This window comes from Triticum urartu, chromosome 3A (assembly GCF_056163025.1).
Source record: "Triticum urartu cultivar PI428250 chromosome 3A, HENAU_Tu73, whole genome shotgun sequence".
NCBI lineage: Eukaryota > Viridiplantae > Streptophyta > Magnoliopsida > Poales > Poaceae > Triticum > Triticum urartu.
Window position 1 is genome coordinate 422,868,309 of NC_141875.1, and position 15,620 is coordinate 422,883,928.

General features: G+C 57.6%; 1 protein-coding gene across 1 annotated transcript; it reads left to right on the forward strand.

Moving 5' to 3' along the window:
* The first annotated feature begins 934 nt into the window (after positions 1 to 934).
* LOC147979930 (uncharacterized) lies at positions 935 to 2,150 on the forward strand. Its single transcript, XM_087515401.1, has 3 exons — positions 935 to 1,275; positions 1,383 to 1,698; positions 1,920 to 2,150. Exons 1-3 carry the CDS (start codon positions 935 to 937, stop codon positions 2,148 to 2,150), a joined length of 888 nt encoding a protein of 295 aa, XP_087371527.1.
* The last annotated feature ends 13,470 nt before the right edge of the window (positions 2,151 to 15,620 follow it).

Consider the following 15,620-nt stretch of genomic DNA (forward strand, 5'->3'; position numbering starts at 1 on the left):
AGGACAAATTTCCCATTCCGATCATGGATGAACTCCTGGACGAGCTACACGGGGCACGCTTCTTCACCAAGCTTGACCTCCATTTGGGATATCACCAGGTGCGGATGCACCGGAGGATGTCGCGAAGACGGCCTTCCGCACTCATCACGGCCACTTCGAGTTCTTGGTGATGCCCTTTGGCCTCTCCAATGCCCCGATGACATTTCAGGCTTTGATGAACGATGTCCTCTGCCCCTACTTGCGCCGGTTTGTGCTTGTTTTCTTTGATGATATTCTTATCTACAGCTCATCGTGGGCGGAGCACCTACAACATGTGACCATTGTCTTCAACGAGCTTTGAGCGCACCATCTGCACCTCAAGCGCTCGAAGTGCTCGTTCGGCACGACATCGGTCTCCTACCTCAGCCACGTCATCTTGGCGGAGGGTATCGCTATGGATGCCGACAAGGTGGCGGCTGTCGCGGTGTGGTCGACGCCGCACTCGCCGCGGGCCCTACGCGGCTTCCTCGGCCTCACGGGCTACTACCGGAAGTTCATCCGGGATTTCGGCCTCATCGCTGCTCCACTCACGCGCTTGCTCTGCCGCGACGCCTTCTCTTGGGATACCGAGGCGACCGAGGCGTTCGTGACCCTCAAGCAGGCCCTCACTACCGGGCCGATCCTCGAGATGCCTGACTTCGACAAGCTCTTTGTGGTGGACTGCGACGCCTCGGGCATGGGGTTTGGCACCATCCTACATCAGGGCGACGGACCACTTGCATTCTTCAGCAGGCCCTTCGCCATGCGCCATCACAAGCTCGTGGCTTCCGAGTGAGAGCTCATTGGATTGGTGCAGGCGGTGCGCCACTGGAGGCTGTATCTATGGGGGCGGCCGTTCCGTATCCGCACGGACCACTACAGCCTCAAGTTTTTGTTGGACCAATGCCTCTCCACCATGCCGCAACATCAGTGGATCAACAAGTTCTTTGGGCTCGACTTCACCATTGAGTACCGTCCAGGTCACCTCAACACCATGGCGGACGCTCTGTCCCGCCGCGACACCAATCTCAACACGGACGCCGTCACTCGACGTGGGCGGCCCTCTGCATACGCTCGGGACCCTCCTTCGCCTTCATTGACGACATCTGCCGAGCCACCGCTAGTGCCACTGACGCGTAGCTCCTCCATCAGTGCCTCGCAGACGGCGACCTGGAGGAGCCGTGGCGGCTGGCCGATGGTCTCCTCCTGCACGGGCGCTGGCTTTTCGGGCAGGATCATGGCAACCTCCGTCACCAGGTCCTGTTGCTGGCCCACTCAGCCGGCCACGAGGGCGTGCAGAAGACCCTCCATCGTCTCTGAGCAGATTTCTACATCCCCGGTGATCATGCACTGGTGCGGGACAGGGTGCGGTCTTGCGTGACATGCCAGTGCAACAAGACGGAGATACTGCAGTCGACGGGGCTGCTACAACCCCTTGAGGTGCCCTCTCAAGTCTGGGCTGACATCTCCATGGACTTCATCGAAGGCCTCCCCAAGGTGGGCGGCAAGTCCGTCATCCTTACGGTGGTCGACCGCTTCTCCAAGTATGCGCACTTCATCGCGCTCGGCCATCCCTACACCGCCACCTCCGTCGCGCGGGTCTTCTTCGATGGCATCGTCCGCTTCCACGGGTTTCTGTCCTCGATCGTCAGCGACCGTGACCTAGTGTTCACGGGACATGTCTGGCACGATCTGTTCGGATGGCAGGGGTGAAGCTGCGCCTCAGTACGGCATTCCATCCCCAGACGGACGGCCAATCCTAGGTGGTCAACAAGGTGATTACTATGTACTTACGTTGTGTTACACATGATCGCCCACGTGCATGGGTCGACTAGCTTTCTTGGGTGGAGTACTGCTACAACACCTTCTACCACTCCGCCCCGCGTGCCACGCCCTTCTAGGTGGTCTACGGTCACCCTTCGCCACCCATCCCGCCGTTCCAGCCGAAGACGACCCAGACAGAGGCGGCGACCGAGCTTCTTCGTGGCAGGGATGAGATCCTTGCCGAGGTGCGCCAGCATCTTCTTCAGGCCCAGCAGTTGTCCAAGAAGTACTACGACGCCCACCACCGCGAGGCAGAGTTCGCGGTGGGCGATTGGGTGTGGCTGCGCCTACTCCACCGCTCTACGTAGTCATTGGACCCGCGTGCTAAGCGCAGGCTGGGTCCCCGCTATGCTGGGCCGTTACCAGTGTTGGAGCGCATCGACAACGTCGCCTACCGCCTTCAGCTGCCATATGGCACTTGCATCCATGATGTTTTCCATGTGGGCTTGTTGAAGCCTTTCCGCGGCGAGCCACCGGCGGCCATGCCGGATCTTCTTCCGCCCTCCGAGGGTCGTCTACTTCTTGGTCCAGCGAAGGTTTTGAAGCCCCAGCAGAGCCGAGGTGCGTGACGCTTGTTGATCCAGTGCTAGGGACTTCCGGAGGAGGACGCCACTTGGGAGCACCTCGACGAGTTCCGCAAGCACTTTCCCGACTTTCAGCTCGAGGATGAGCTGTTTGCGCAGGCGGGGAAAGATGTTATGACCGACATACACTATAGCCAGAGGAGGCCCTATGGCACAGACAGTTAGGGGCTTGGCCCAAGTTATCTTATCATATTAGGGTCTTAGCCCAATTATCTTACTAGGACGATTATATAAACTCATGTAAGGACCCGTTTTGAGTTAAGCAGAAGCAATCATATTTGCTCAGCTTCCTGAAGGAAGCCGGGAGACCTAACCTAGCCGCCCCCTGCGCCCTCTCTCTCTCATGCGCGACCACGGCGCCCCAGCACCGCCGGCCTCGCCTTCCTTCACGCCAACCCTCCTTCCACCCCTATAACCAGAGAGCTTGTCCTGGTAGAGACTCGGTTCCTATCAGTCGCTTTTCTCCTTTGGATGTGTATTGTTCTTTAAATTTTTGTAGCAAAGTTGTAGCTTCTTCCTCTCAAGTTTGATTGTCATTTGTGCTCTTTATAGAAAGAGCATAAAAGCATGTTGGCCTAAATATATTTTAATATTAGATACATCCATTTTTTGACAATTTGTTCGAGACGGAGGAAGCACTTCCGCTGCTCTAAAATAAATGCAAACTAAACCACGACAATTATTTTATACATGGAGAGAGTCTAGTATATAAGAGCATCTATGGCCGCGCACCCCCAATTCTGTCTCAAACGTCTTGGTGGGTTGATCGGTCACAAAAAATTGATCCGGCCATGTAACGCCCCGAGACCGATGCGCCAGGTGTCTCCCAGTTATTCGCCATCATTGCCATGTCATTTGCTTGCGTGTTGCATCTTGTCATGTCATCATGTGCATTGCATCATCATGTTTTCAAAACTTGCATCCGTCCAGGTCTCCTCGTTCTCTCCGTTGTCCATTCTGAGCTCAACCACACTTGCACGCACCCGCGGCACGTCCGAAATATTAGTTTTTTTAAGTGGTCGGGAAATGTTCTCGGAATGGGATGAAAGTTGGCGTGCGGTGTTGTTTTGTTGTCAGTAGACCGCCTTCCAAGTTTCATCGCATTCGGAGTTCGTTTGGTGCCCCAACGGATAGCTATAGCGGCAATATAGCCGGTCTAACGTCGGACGTTTTCGGTCTCCGGAAACCTTGTCGGGCTGCATTTCCGTCTCTCTCTTCTCAGCCTGAGACCTCTCCTACACAGCCTAGGCCCAGCCAACCCCCTCTTTGCACAATGCATCGACCCCTCGAGCGTGTCCGAAACTTACCCGAACCCGACCTGGACAGTCGTCACCGTTGGATCCGGATCATCCCCAAACATCTATAAAGTATCATCGTTTTCTCGTTGGAGTCTCCTAACCTATTTTTCTCGGACCGTCCGATTACGATCGGAGGGACCTAACCGCCCTAAAATGATTTGTTTTGCTATATATAGACCTCCTTGTCTATTTTTAGACCAAACCCTAAATTATAGGAGTTTTGTCCCCTCTAGCTGCCGCCACCTACAGCCTTCCCCCTCCTCGGATCTGCTGCCATTTTCCCCTTGTTTTCAGCACCACCGAATCAACTTGCAGCCCGTTTCTCTCCCGATATGGCCGTCGATCCAGTTGGCCCTCTCCCGCCGTCTCTCCATCAACCGGACGTCGCCGCCGGCGACCAACACCCCCAGGCCGGCCTCGTCTACCTTCTCCTCAGTCGTCTCCTCCCGTTTTCTCCTTCCCCGTGCTCACCTCGCTCTCCCATCGTCGTCTGCCTGCAGGGAACAAGGAGCACTGCGCCCGACACCATGGTTGATCCCCTCGCCGAGCTCCGTAAAGTCCGCCGCCCGCTGCCGTCTTCCCGACGAACCACGTCGACCCGCCACTTCCCGTGCCTGCCGGTGCCCCGCCTGCTCCTCTGCTGCTGCCGTTGTTGTGCTCTGTCAGAGATGGCGAGCCCCGCCTCATCTGCATGCCATTCTGCCGCGGACTGCCCTCAGAACGGAGCTCCACCGCCACCGAGCCTCGGATCCGGCCGGTTCCTGCGCGCCCTCGCCCACGCAAGACCCTCGTCGCGCCCCTCTGTCGTCTCTTCCTCGCTGCCGCACTCCTGTTCCAGTGCCGCTCCTCTGTTTCCGTTCAAGCAACGACGAGCAGGAGCGCCCGCGTTGACCGCGCCGCCAGCGTGCTGGGCCACCGCTCGCCTTCCCCGCATCAGCCCACTAGCACCAAGGCCCGGCTCCCTGAAGCCCAATGTGAGGAAGCCCACCTCCTGTTAGCTCCTGTGCAGCCCAGTTCGGGCCAGTTTCGGCCCGACTCATGTTTTTTTACCAAGGAGTGATTTATCTATTTATCCAGTGTTTTATAGATTTGCAGAAAATACCCTCATGTTCATACAATTAATATCTCACAAACCATGCATCATTTGCAAATAACTTATATGTGTAAAATGCTTAGTTTTTCATCTAGTTTCATAATATGTCACTTTCATGCATGTTTAAAATGTTTAAACTGTTGTTTGCATATATTTTGCCATATTGCCATGCTAAAACAGTTTATTTCATAACTAAATAATCATAGCTCCAAACCTAACAAACTTTATATGTAAATGGGTTAGAAAAATGCCTAGTTTAACATGGTGGTTTTACTTGCATGCTTAACAAATCTAGAATACGCTTTAGGGCAGAACAGTACCAAATCTAAAATATTGCACATGAGGAGTTTCCGGACTTGTTGTTTGTTGTTCCTGCCTCATTTAAACTTGCCTAGATAGTTAGTTTATGTATGCTTCACCTCTTGCCATGCTAACCAACATTTAATATTGTTGAGTACCTAAACGAGAGAGAACTAAATAAGTCATGTGGTGTTTTCTTCAATATGCAACTCCGTTGCATATTGAGCTCCACTTAATTTGTAGTGTTGTTTGTTGCACTTTGCCATCCCATGCTTCATTAAAACGGACATGCATCATAATTGTTTGTGCATCATGCCATGTTTATGTGGTGGTTGTTTACTATGTTGTTTGCTTCTTTCCGGTGTTGCTTCTTCGGGTTGGTTTCGATAACGTCGTGTTGTGAGGATCTGTTCGACTTCGTCCGTTTGACTTCTTCATGGACTCGTTCTTCTTCCTTGCGGGATCTCAGGCAAGATGACCATACTCTCGAAATCACTTCTATCTTTGCTTGCTAGTTGCTCGATCTATTGCTATGCCGCGATACCTACCACTTGCTTTATCATGCCTCCCATATTGCCATGTCAAGCCTCTAACCCACCTTGTCCTAGCAAACCATTGTTTGGCTATGTTACCGCTTTGCTCAGCCCCTCTTATAGCGTTGCTAGTTGCAGGTGAAGCTTGGAGTTTGTTCCATGTTGGAGCATGGTTTTGTTGGGTTATCACAATATCTCTTATTTAATTAATGCATATATACACTTGGTAAAGGGTGGAAGGCTCGGCCTTATGCCTGGTGTTTTGTTCCACTCTTGCCGCCCTAGTTTCCATCATACCGGTGTTATGTTCCTTGATTTTGCGTTCCTTACGCGGTTGGGTTATAATGGGAACCCCTTGACAGTTCGCCTTGAATAAAACTCCTCCAGCAAGGCCCAACCTTGGTTTTACCATTTGCCACCTAGCCTTTTCTTTTCCCTTGGGTTTCCGGAGCCCGAGGGTCATCTTTATTTTAACCCCCCCGGGCCAGTGCTCCTCTGAGTGTGGTCCAACCTGTCAGCCGCCGGTGGCCACCAGAGGCAACTCTGGGTTGGCCTACCGAAAGTTTGGAAAATCTGGTGTGCCCTGAGAACGAGATATGTGCAGCTCCTATCGGGATTTGTCGGCACATTCGGGTGGCTTTGCTGGTCTTGTTTTACCAATGTCGAAATGTCTTGTAACCGGGATTCCGAGTCTGATCAGGTCTTCCTGGGAGAAGGAATATCCTTCGTTGACTGTGAGAGCTTGTGATGGGCTAAGTTGGGCCACCCATGCAGGGTTTTTGAACTTTCGAAAGCCGTGCCCTCGGTTATGGGCAGATGGGAATTTGTTAATGTCCGGTTGTAGAGAACTTGAAACTTAACTTAATTAAAATGCATCAACCGCGTGTGTAGCCGTGATGGTCTCTTTCTGGTGGAGTCCGGGGAATGAACACGGTGTTGGAGTTATGCTCGAACGTAAGTAGTTTCAGGATCACTTCTTGATCACTTCTAGTTCACGGCCGTGATTTGCCTTCTCTTCTCGCTCTCATTTGCGTAAGTTAGCTACCATATCTGCTAGTGCTTGCTGCAGCTCCACCCCACTACCTGTTCCTACCCATAAGTTTAAATAGTCTTGATCACGAGGGTGTGAGATTGCTGAGTCCCTGTGACTCATAGATTACTTCCAAAACTAGTTTGCAGGTGCCGATGATACCGTGCAGGTGACACAACCGAGCTCAAGGAGGAGCTAGATGAAGATCGTGTTCGTTATGTTGTACCGTTTCTAGTTGATCAATAGTGGAGCCCAGTCGGGGCGATTGGGGATCTAGCATTAGGGGTAGTCTTCTTTTATTTTGGTTCCGTAGTCAGACCTTGTTTGTATCTGGTTGATGTAATGTTATATTCATGTTTTGTGTGAAGTGGCGATTGTAAGCCAACTCTGTACCTCTTTCTTATTTAGTACATGGGATGTGTAAAGATTACCCCTCTTGCGACATGCCTACAATGCGGTTATGCCTCTAAGTCACGCTCCGACACGTTGGAGATATAGCCGCATCGTGGGTGTTATAAGTTGGTAATCAGAGCCTTCCCTGACTTCGGAGCCCCCTGCTTGATCGAATCGCCGGCGTTGTTGAGTCTAGAAAAATGTTTTGAGTCATTAGGATTATATATATCGGAGAGTAGGATTCTTTTTACTCCCCAGTCCCTTCGTCGCTCTGGTGAGGCATCCTGATGTAGAGTTTTGAATCTTCTCTTCTCAAATTTCACTAAATTTTTTTTAGGATCACGCGGGTATCTTGGAATCGTTTCGATGGTTTTGTGACGAGAACATTGTTCTTGGTGTCTCCTGACATTTAGGGGTTGTGGCAGTGTCCCAGGGAGTGAGCTCCGAGGTGTTGTCGTCACAATTTTATCATTGCAGTTCTGGAATACCTGAGTTCGCCGACATCGAAAATCTCTTTTATGCAGTTGTTGGTGAGATAACCTCGACGCCACCCAGTACTGGGGCGGGAGTTCGGGAGTATTGCCATAACTCGTATAACGGATGTTTTTTGTCGGATTTTGGGTTCCGGCAGACCCTTGAGGTTCAAACACTGGGGTGCGCGCGGAGATTTCGCCTCCTACCTACCTGCACCCCTCCGCCTCACTAATATCTAAGCTATGGAAAGAACAACACAAGAGACACAGGGTTTATACGGGTTCGGGCCACCGTTGCGGTGTAATACCCTACTCCAGTGTGTGGTGTGGTGGATTGCCTCTTGGGCTGACGATGAGGAAGAATACAAGGAAGAACAGCCTCGCGAGGGTCTGTTCTTGGCTGGGGCGATGAACTGCTGGGAGGAGTTCAGTCACCCTTCTCTCTCTCTCTCTCTCTGATTCTCATCCCCCTAAAACTTTCTCTCCTTCTTCCCCCCATTGCCCTGTGGGGGGCTGGTCCTATTTATAGAGGCCCTGGTCCTCTTCCCAAATATCGAGCGGGAAGGGAGCCAACAATGGCGGGCTAATTTGAAGGGGGACAGCTAGTACCAGCTATCCTGACAAAAGTAATCTTTACCTGCACAAAGCTCTGGTGGTGACGCCGTCTTGGGCTCCACGATGACCTCCTTCTTGCAGTCCTCCTGGTCCTGGTCTTGTTGCACCGAAATGGCAACCTTTGCCTGATGCCTTGGTACTCCGTGGCTGCGCTTGCCCCCTTTGCACCAAAGAGGAAAGGAGGACACTGCGCGGGCTGGCGCCCGCCTGGCGCCCTTGGTCATCATGGCTTGCGTCACGGGCACCTCATGAGGTACCCCGCCTTGATCTCTCCGCCTCCTCGCGAGCCAGCCTGGTGAGGCCGTGCCTGAGGAAGCTCTGTGTCGTCCGCCCCGCGAGGCTTGGCCCCTCGCGAGGGTCTTGGGTCTGCGTTGGTGAATATTGGTCGTGCTGGGCCCCCCTTTGAGCCACGCCGCAGGCCGCAGGCAGGCAAGTCTGGGGACCCCCGTTCCCAGAACGCCGACAGTAGCCCCCGGGCCCAAGGCGCGCCTGGACTTGGCCGTGCAGGGAGGCGGAAGGGCGAGGGCGAAGCGTCGCGGGCCCTAACAGCCTACGGCCTTGGGCGCCGCGTGGCGGTTGATTGGACGTGGGCGCCTTAGCAACCGCGCGAGTTGATAAAGTAGCGGCATCTGCCTAGGCTTTGCTTTTCACTTTCTCCGGTTGCTGCTCAGATCCCCTTTCTTGCGCCTCTCCTTCATTCCTCCAAAATTTCCAGATCTACTCTGACCGTGAGACCTAGGAATCCATGGCGCCTCGTCAGCCCCCGGCCGTAGCTTGGTACTCGTCTGCCCTGGACTCGCCGAACGTGTCGGAGGCGAGCCTCGCCCGGTTGCGCCGGATGGCGGTGGCGTGGGGCATCGACGGGGTGAAGGTGTTCAAGGCCGGCTCCGCCACCCCTGAGGGTCAAGGGAGCACCTTCTATCCGTTCTTCATAAGCGCCATTGCTGCTGGCCAGGTGCCTCCCTTCTCTGAGTTCTTCTTCTCTGTCCTCCGCCATTACAAGCTACAGGCTCTGCATCTCCACCCCAACTCCGTCCTTCTCTTGGCAATCTTTGCCTATTACTGCGAGGCTCACGTAGGGGTGCAGCCCTCAGTGGCCTTGCTGCGCCACTACTTCTACCTCCGGACCTCTCGCGGTCCTGCTTCCGCGTGCGCGAGCTTCATCGCGTACGGTGGCGCCATTGCCATCTCGAACCCCGGGAAAAGGATTGAGGGCTTCAGGAGCAAGTGGGTCTTGGCGGATGCTAGGCGCATTCACCCTCCGCTGATCTTGCCCACGGAGCAGCCCACGAGCTCCAGCGATTGGGGTCGAGCGGAGCTCGCGGACCCCGCGCGAAGCTGGTGTTGGAGAAGATGGACGCGGATCTGAGGCCGGCCAACATGGCGGTGGCGAATCTGACCGGCGCATCACTGCTGAGGGAATTCCTGGAGCACCAGCTGGCTCCGCTTCGGCAGTACTCACTTCCGATGTGGAGGCCCCACCCGGGCCCCGCAGCCTTGGCCGACGGAGATCTGGCTACGGTCCTCCAATCTCTGGTCGGGGGCATTGTGGTGAGGTTGGAGGGCGCTCCTACGCCCTTGTTCCTCCGCGACGACTGGGAGCAGGTAGTGGAGTCCATGCCCGTCTTCAACGGGGATGGGCCCGTGCCCATGGAAACTCCCGAGGAACCGGTGGACGTGCCTTCCAACGACTCCAGCGAAGAGGAGGAGGGAGGGGAGCGGGAAAAAGGGCCTGACTCCGAAGCGACTGACTGAGAGTCGAGGGCTCCCCTCCCCCGGCGCAGGTCCCGCGTTCTCCACCTCTCTCCGAGCGATGAAGACGAGGATGACGACGAGCAGGACGGCGGGAGCTTGCCCCCGATCCCGAAGAAGGACAGGACCGGGCTGATCTCCCACGGGTCTGCCCCGGCCCCGAGGCGGACCACAGACGCACCTTCCGCTTCCAAGCTTCCCGAGGTTGACCCTTCCAGCCGGCTTTCAGGCTTCAAATTTGGCCGGAGGCCGCTCGAGCTCACTGGCGACGACCCATAAGCGTTTGATTCTTGTCTTTATTTCTTGTTCTGCTTCTGAGGCTTGACGTCCGCATCTTTTGGATAGGCTGGCGCCCGCAGCAAAGAAGCCGAAGGGAGCTCCTGAGGTTCCATCCGTGGCAGCGCCTCTGCCCGCGAAGGAGGGTGACCGCGACGCACGAGCTTCTCCTGCCCGGTCGTCCTCGCGAGGCCTGGCTGAGCCGGCTGGGGCGAGCTCGCCCCCACGGCCCAAGTGACTCCCGAGGTGTCATTGCCTGCCGCTGCCACTACAGCCGTTGGGGCGCAGCAGACTCCTCCTTAGGATGTTGCGGCCGCGCAGCTGCCTTCTCCTCCTACTCCACCGGCTGCTGTCTCTCTGACTCCTTCTGCCATTCTGGATCGTGCTGTTGCTGAGCTGGACCGACTGCGGCAGGATCTTCTTGGCGCCGACCCTCGCTTGGTGGCCGGGCGCTTGGAGCTGGCTTCAGGATGGGTTCGCTCCGACGCTTAGATTCGGGAGGCGCTGGTCCAGGCCTCGATGGCTTGCGATGAGGAGAAGTAGGCCGTCCTTGAGGCGAAGGCTGCTCGTGACGCAGCTCTGGGGGAGGTGGTCGACGTCCGCGGTCGCTGCAAGGCGCTGGAGGACGAGCTGCAGGGCCTGCGAGACCAGCTCGCGAAAGAGATCCGCCTTCGCCAAGAGCAGGAAGAAGGCGTGAAGGCTTGCGAGGCGGCCGTCAAGGAGAGGGAGGTCAAGCTCAGGAAGCGCCGCGACCGCCTAGGCGCGCTGGAGCAGGAGTTGGGGGTGAGGAAGGCCGAGCTAGACGACAAGGCCCTGGTTCTTGCCGAGGACCGCGTGGCCTTCACGGAGATGGAGGCAAAGGCTCGCTCCTCACTGAGGACGCTTTACAACAGCGGCCTGGAGAGCCCGCTGGCTGGCGCCGAGGACGGCCCCGCCAAGCTGCTTCCCTTCCTGGTTCGCGCTCTTGAAGATGTTGCCCTTGGCCTTGGCCCCACGGCTGAGGCCGAGGCGCGTGTCCTGTCTTCTGCAGCGCTGACACGGGTCCTCACCCACATCTACCTTCGCAATCTCGGCGTCGACCTCGACGGCTTGCTGGAGCCAGTAAGCGGCGAGCATGCCGCTGCCGCTGCCGAGGCCGTGAAGGGTCGTGCGGAGGCTCTGCTGGGGAAGTTCCGGGCCTTCAGCACCAAGCCGAAGCAAGGCGCTGCCGACTCCACTGCTCCATGAGGCGAACCCACTCCGCGCTGCTCCACCACCGACAAGTGACTCCGTTGTGGCTCCTGTCGTGCCTTTAATTCCTGCACATGTATAATGCCTCGGGGAGGCGTTTAAACTTGCGTTTGGCATTGAGACAACAGTGTGGACTGTGATATTTGCTTTTGAATTTCTTGAAATTTGCGCTTTTCCTTCCTACTTGCTTATGTTCTACGCCGGCAGAGCCCGGCCCCATGCATATCTCACCCAGCGTTAGTCCCGACCGGAAACCAGGACGGGGCCAAGGAGTGAGGGGCTACGTGACAAGTTAGGCTCCTGAGTCGCGATGCTCAGGAATCCCCCTTGACGCATGAACAGCATGTAGGGAGGTGTGATGTGGGTGGATCTACCGTTCTACGTCTGCAGAGCCCGGCCGCGCGCATACCTCACCCAGCGTTAGCCTTTCGGAACTAAGGAGTGAGGGGCTACGTGACCAGTTAGGCTCCTGAGTCACGATGCTCAGGAGTCCCCCTTGACGCTCAAATGGCCTTCGTACCTTGGCTCCGCTCGGGGAGAGACGCGCGACGAACCAGGCCCGGGGGGTCTGGCTGGGCGGTGTGCGTCTGGGCGTGACCTAGGCGCAGCCCCCATGCCCAGCCCCCTCGCGCGGCACTCCCGAGGGGAGGCGTTATGATGAGGCTATACACTGAGCTCTGGGCTCCCTGAGGTTGATGCGGCCCGGGGGCCACCCTCAGTTGTTTATCACCAGCGCGGAGCATAGCGCTTCCGTATGTGTACGGGCATAGCCGCTCCTCGGCAGTGTCCTCAGCCAGCACGGAGCATGGTGCTTCCACTGGTATGTGGGAGGGGCCTCCCCTCCGGGAGGAGCCCCCGGGGCGTGTACAGCCCCGCCCTGACACGTGGCTGGCATGGTAGGGCCTGGCGAGGTGTATCTGGGCACCCGTGAGCCAGCGCGGGACTCACGGGGCCCTACCTCTAGGCGGGTTGCGCCTGGCACTGGGCCTTATCTTGTGATGTGTCCCTGCAAATTTGGTTCGATGCCGGCACTCTACGTCCTCGGGTCCCGGCCCTCGAGCTGGTCTCAACCGTCGCTGGTATGCCAGGTCACGATGCCGGGGACAAGGCCAGAGGGTGAGGGCTGGAGAGCCAGTAAGAGCCCTGAGTTGCGATGCTCAGGTACCCCCCCTTTAACGTGCAAGTGGTCGGCATGGAGAAGAAGAGGTGTCGTGGACCGGCATCAAATAATCAAGCATGGTGGGTATAACGCATAACCGGAAATAAATGCAAATGAGATGCATGCCGCTGGGTCTGGCCCAAGCGACTTGGGGATGATGCAGCCCGAGGGGCGCCCCCAACAAGGTAAGCTAACAACATGAAATAAAAGGGATACATGCCGCAGGGACGGACCCACGCGGCCTGGGAATAATGCAGCCATGGGGGGCGCTCCCAGCTGGAAGTGAAAACTTGAAAGATGTCACCTGATGACGTTGAGGGCGAAGGGGTGTTCGTGTAGCAGACTCGGTGGGCCGCGGAAGCCGATCCTTATGAGACCCCAGGCCCGGGGGCCTCGGGAGGCTCCGGAGGCGCTGGTGGCTCCTCGTGGACCATCTTCATCTCCGCCAGGGCCACGGAACGCCTGGCCTCTTGTGCCTCCATGATGCCCCTCATGAGGCGCTGGTACGTGGCAGCCACGTTCGGCAAGCCGTAAGGCATGCGAACGTGGCTGTGGGTGGACCTCCGCAGCGCCCCACTTGCGAGGGCCAGAGGCGCTCCAGAGAGGCGACTCGGTTGAGCCCTGGTATGTCGATGCAGACGCGCAGCCCACCATCCTCGCCTAGATGGGGAGCCACTGCTGGTAGGCGGCGGCCGCCTTTCATGACTCTTGACTCCTGTAGCTCCTGAATGGCCTTGCTGACGAACTCCTGAGGGTCTGGCTCTCCTTGCCTTACTCCTTCTTGAGGGAAACGTGCTTCGAAACACGCCTCCATGTGGTGCCCAAGCGCCTCCCTCGTGACCCTAGCCAGATCGGTGGCCCTCCAGAGGAGAGCCCCCGAGCCCTGCCTGAGGAGGGCGCCGGGCATGCTTTCCTATGTGATGGAAGGAGGTTCCTCCTGGGCAGGCACGGGCCCAGAGGGGCCTGCCTCCTGAGGGGCCGGGCCGGACAATGTCTTCTTCTTCTTGGGGGCGGTCTCGGGGAGCCTCCTGCTTCCGCGATCCGGGTCTTCCAGTGACGCGGCCTGAAAGGCTCGTTCCAGGGAACACACCGCATCCTTCTCTTCACAGGGCACCGTGATGACTCCGTCACTTCCTGGCATCTTGAGGACGTTGTAGCCGTGGTGAGTTACGGCCATGAACTTGGCTAGCGCTGGGTACCCAAGGATGGCGTTGTACGGCAGGCGAATGTGAGCGACGTCGAAGTTGATGAGCTCGGTGCGGTAGTTGTCGCGTGCCCCGAAGGTGACAGGGAGGCGGACCTGCCCAATCGGGACCGTGGAGCCGTCGGTGATTCCGGAGAAAGGCTTGGTTGGCTGAAGCTGGTTGTATGGGCACTTGAAGATTGTTGAATGTTTCCACGGACAAGATGTTGAGCCCTGCCCCGCCATCAATGAGGGTCCTGGTGACCACCACGTTGCTGATGATTGGCGAACAAAGCATTGGGAGGACTCCGGCTGTAGCCGCACACTTGAGCTGATCTGCTGAGCTGAACATGATGGCGCACGCCGACCACCTGAGAGGGCGCGTGGCTTCAAGCCTGGGGAGGACTGCATTCACTTCGTGGGCGAACTGCTTGAAGATGCGTTGAGAGGCTGGGGCCTGAGCCCCGCCCAGGATGCAGGCGATCGCGCGCGGCTCCTGGAAGCCCCCAGCCCCCTCGTCTTGGTGGCGGTCCTCGTTTTTCCTTGGCTGTGGCGGCAGCGGGGGGAGGCCTGCGTTGCCTTGCGGGCGATCCTCGCGAGGCTGATCCCTCCAGTCTCCCTCACGAGGCGGGTCTTGCCAGCGATCCTCGCGAGGTTGATCGCGCCATCCTTGGCGCGGGCCATGGTCTTCCCAGCGTCCTGCGTTCCTTCCTCCTCCTCGACCGTAGCCCCGATCACCGCGGTCGGGGCGACGGCCAATCCTTCCTTCCCGCACGGCTTGGAGCTCTTGACATTCGTTGGTGTTCTGGGTGTGGAGGTCGTGGTACACACAGTACCGGCTGCCCTTGGAAGGTTCGGGCTGATCTCTGCCCCGCTTGGTGTCTGGTTCTGCCGCGAGCACGGCAGCCCCCTTGCGCTTCACATCCTTGGCCTTGGGCTTCTTCTCTTCTGGGTCTGCGGCAGGCAGCTCGAGGAGGGAGAGACGCCCTTCCTCAGCCCTGGCGCACTTGGTTGCCAAGTTGAACAGCTCCAAGGAAGTGCACAGGTCTTCATGCATCGCTAGCTCCTCCTTCATCTTGACATCGCGCACGCTGTCGGAGAAGGCTGAGATGATGGCCTCCTCAGTCACCTTGGGAATCTTGAGGCGTGCGTTGTTGAAGCGCTGGATGTACTTCTGCAGGGTCTCCCCGGGTTGTTGCTTGATGCGGCGCATGTCGCTCACGGCGGGTGGCCGGTCGCGAGTACCTTGGAAGTTGGCGATGAAGCGGGTGCGCATCTCGTCCCAGGAGGAGATCGTGCCTGGAGCCAGGTTCAGGAGCCAGGTGCGGGCCCCGTCCTTGAGTGCCATGGGAAACCAGTTCGCCATGACCTTCTCGTCTCCGTTGGCAGCTTCGATGCCCAGCTCGTAGAGCTGGAGGAACTCCGCAGGGTCAGCCATGCCGTCGTAGCGAGGAGGCAGGTCTGGCTTGAACTTGCCGGGCCACGCGACGCTGCGTAGCTCGGTGGTGAAGGCACGGCAGCCTGCTGTGGCCACGGGAGGCCTTGGGTGACGGAGAGCTTGGTCTTGCATGTCCCCACGTGCTGCAGCTGGGTCTTGACGTGCGGGAGCAGGGAGCGCCCGGGCAGCTTCTTGCGGGCGAGGGATTTCCTGGCAGCTCTGCTCTTGCTGCGCTGGCACCTGATGGAGCGGGTTCCGCCCAGGGGCCACGCGCCTTGGAGCCATGGCGCCTTCTTGAGGAGGAGGCGACCGGAGCGCCGCCGGAGCTTCGTCGCCCGCGTGGGGCGGGGTGCAGTGTAGCGGAAAGGACGGCGCAGGAGAGCCCCCTGCGGCGCGGACGAGCTCGGCGACGCGGTCGAGC

What these genes read in the sequence shown, in the direction of transcription:
- LOC147979930 (XM_087515401.1), top strand. Translation starts at nt 935, where the DNA reads ATGCCGCAACATCAGTGGATCAACAAGTTCTTTGGGCTCGACTTCACC. An exon ending in ATGGCAACCTCCGTCACCAG is followed by an intron (nt 1,276 to 1,382) that starts GTCCTGTTGCTG and finishes GGTGCGGGACAG; the next exon opens with GGTGCGGTCTTGCGTGACAT. An exon ending in ACCTAGTGTTCACGGGACAT is followed by an intron (nt 1,699 to 1,919) that starts GTCTGGCACGAT and finishes ACGCCCTTCTAG; the next exon opens with GTGGTCTACGGTCACCCTTC.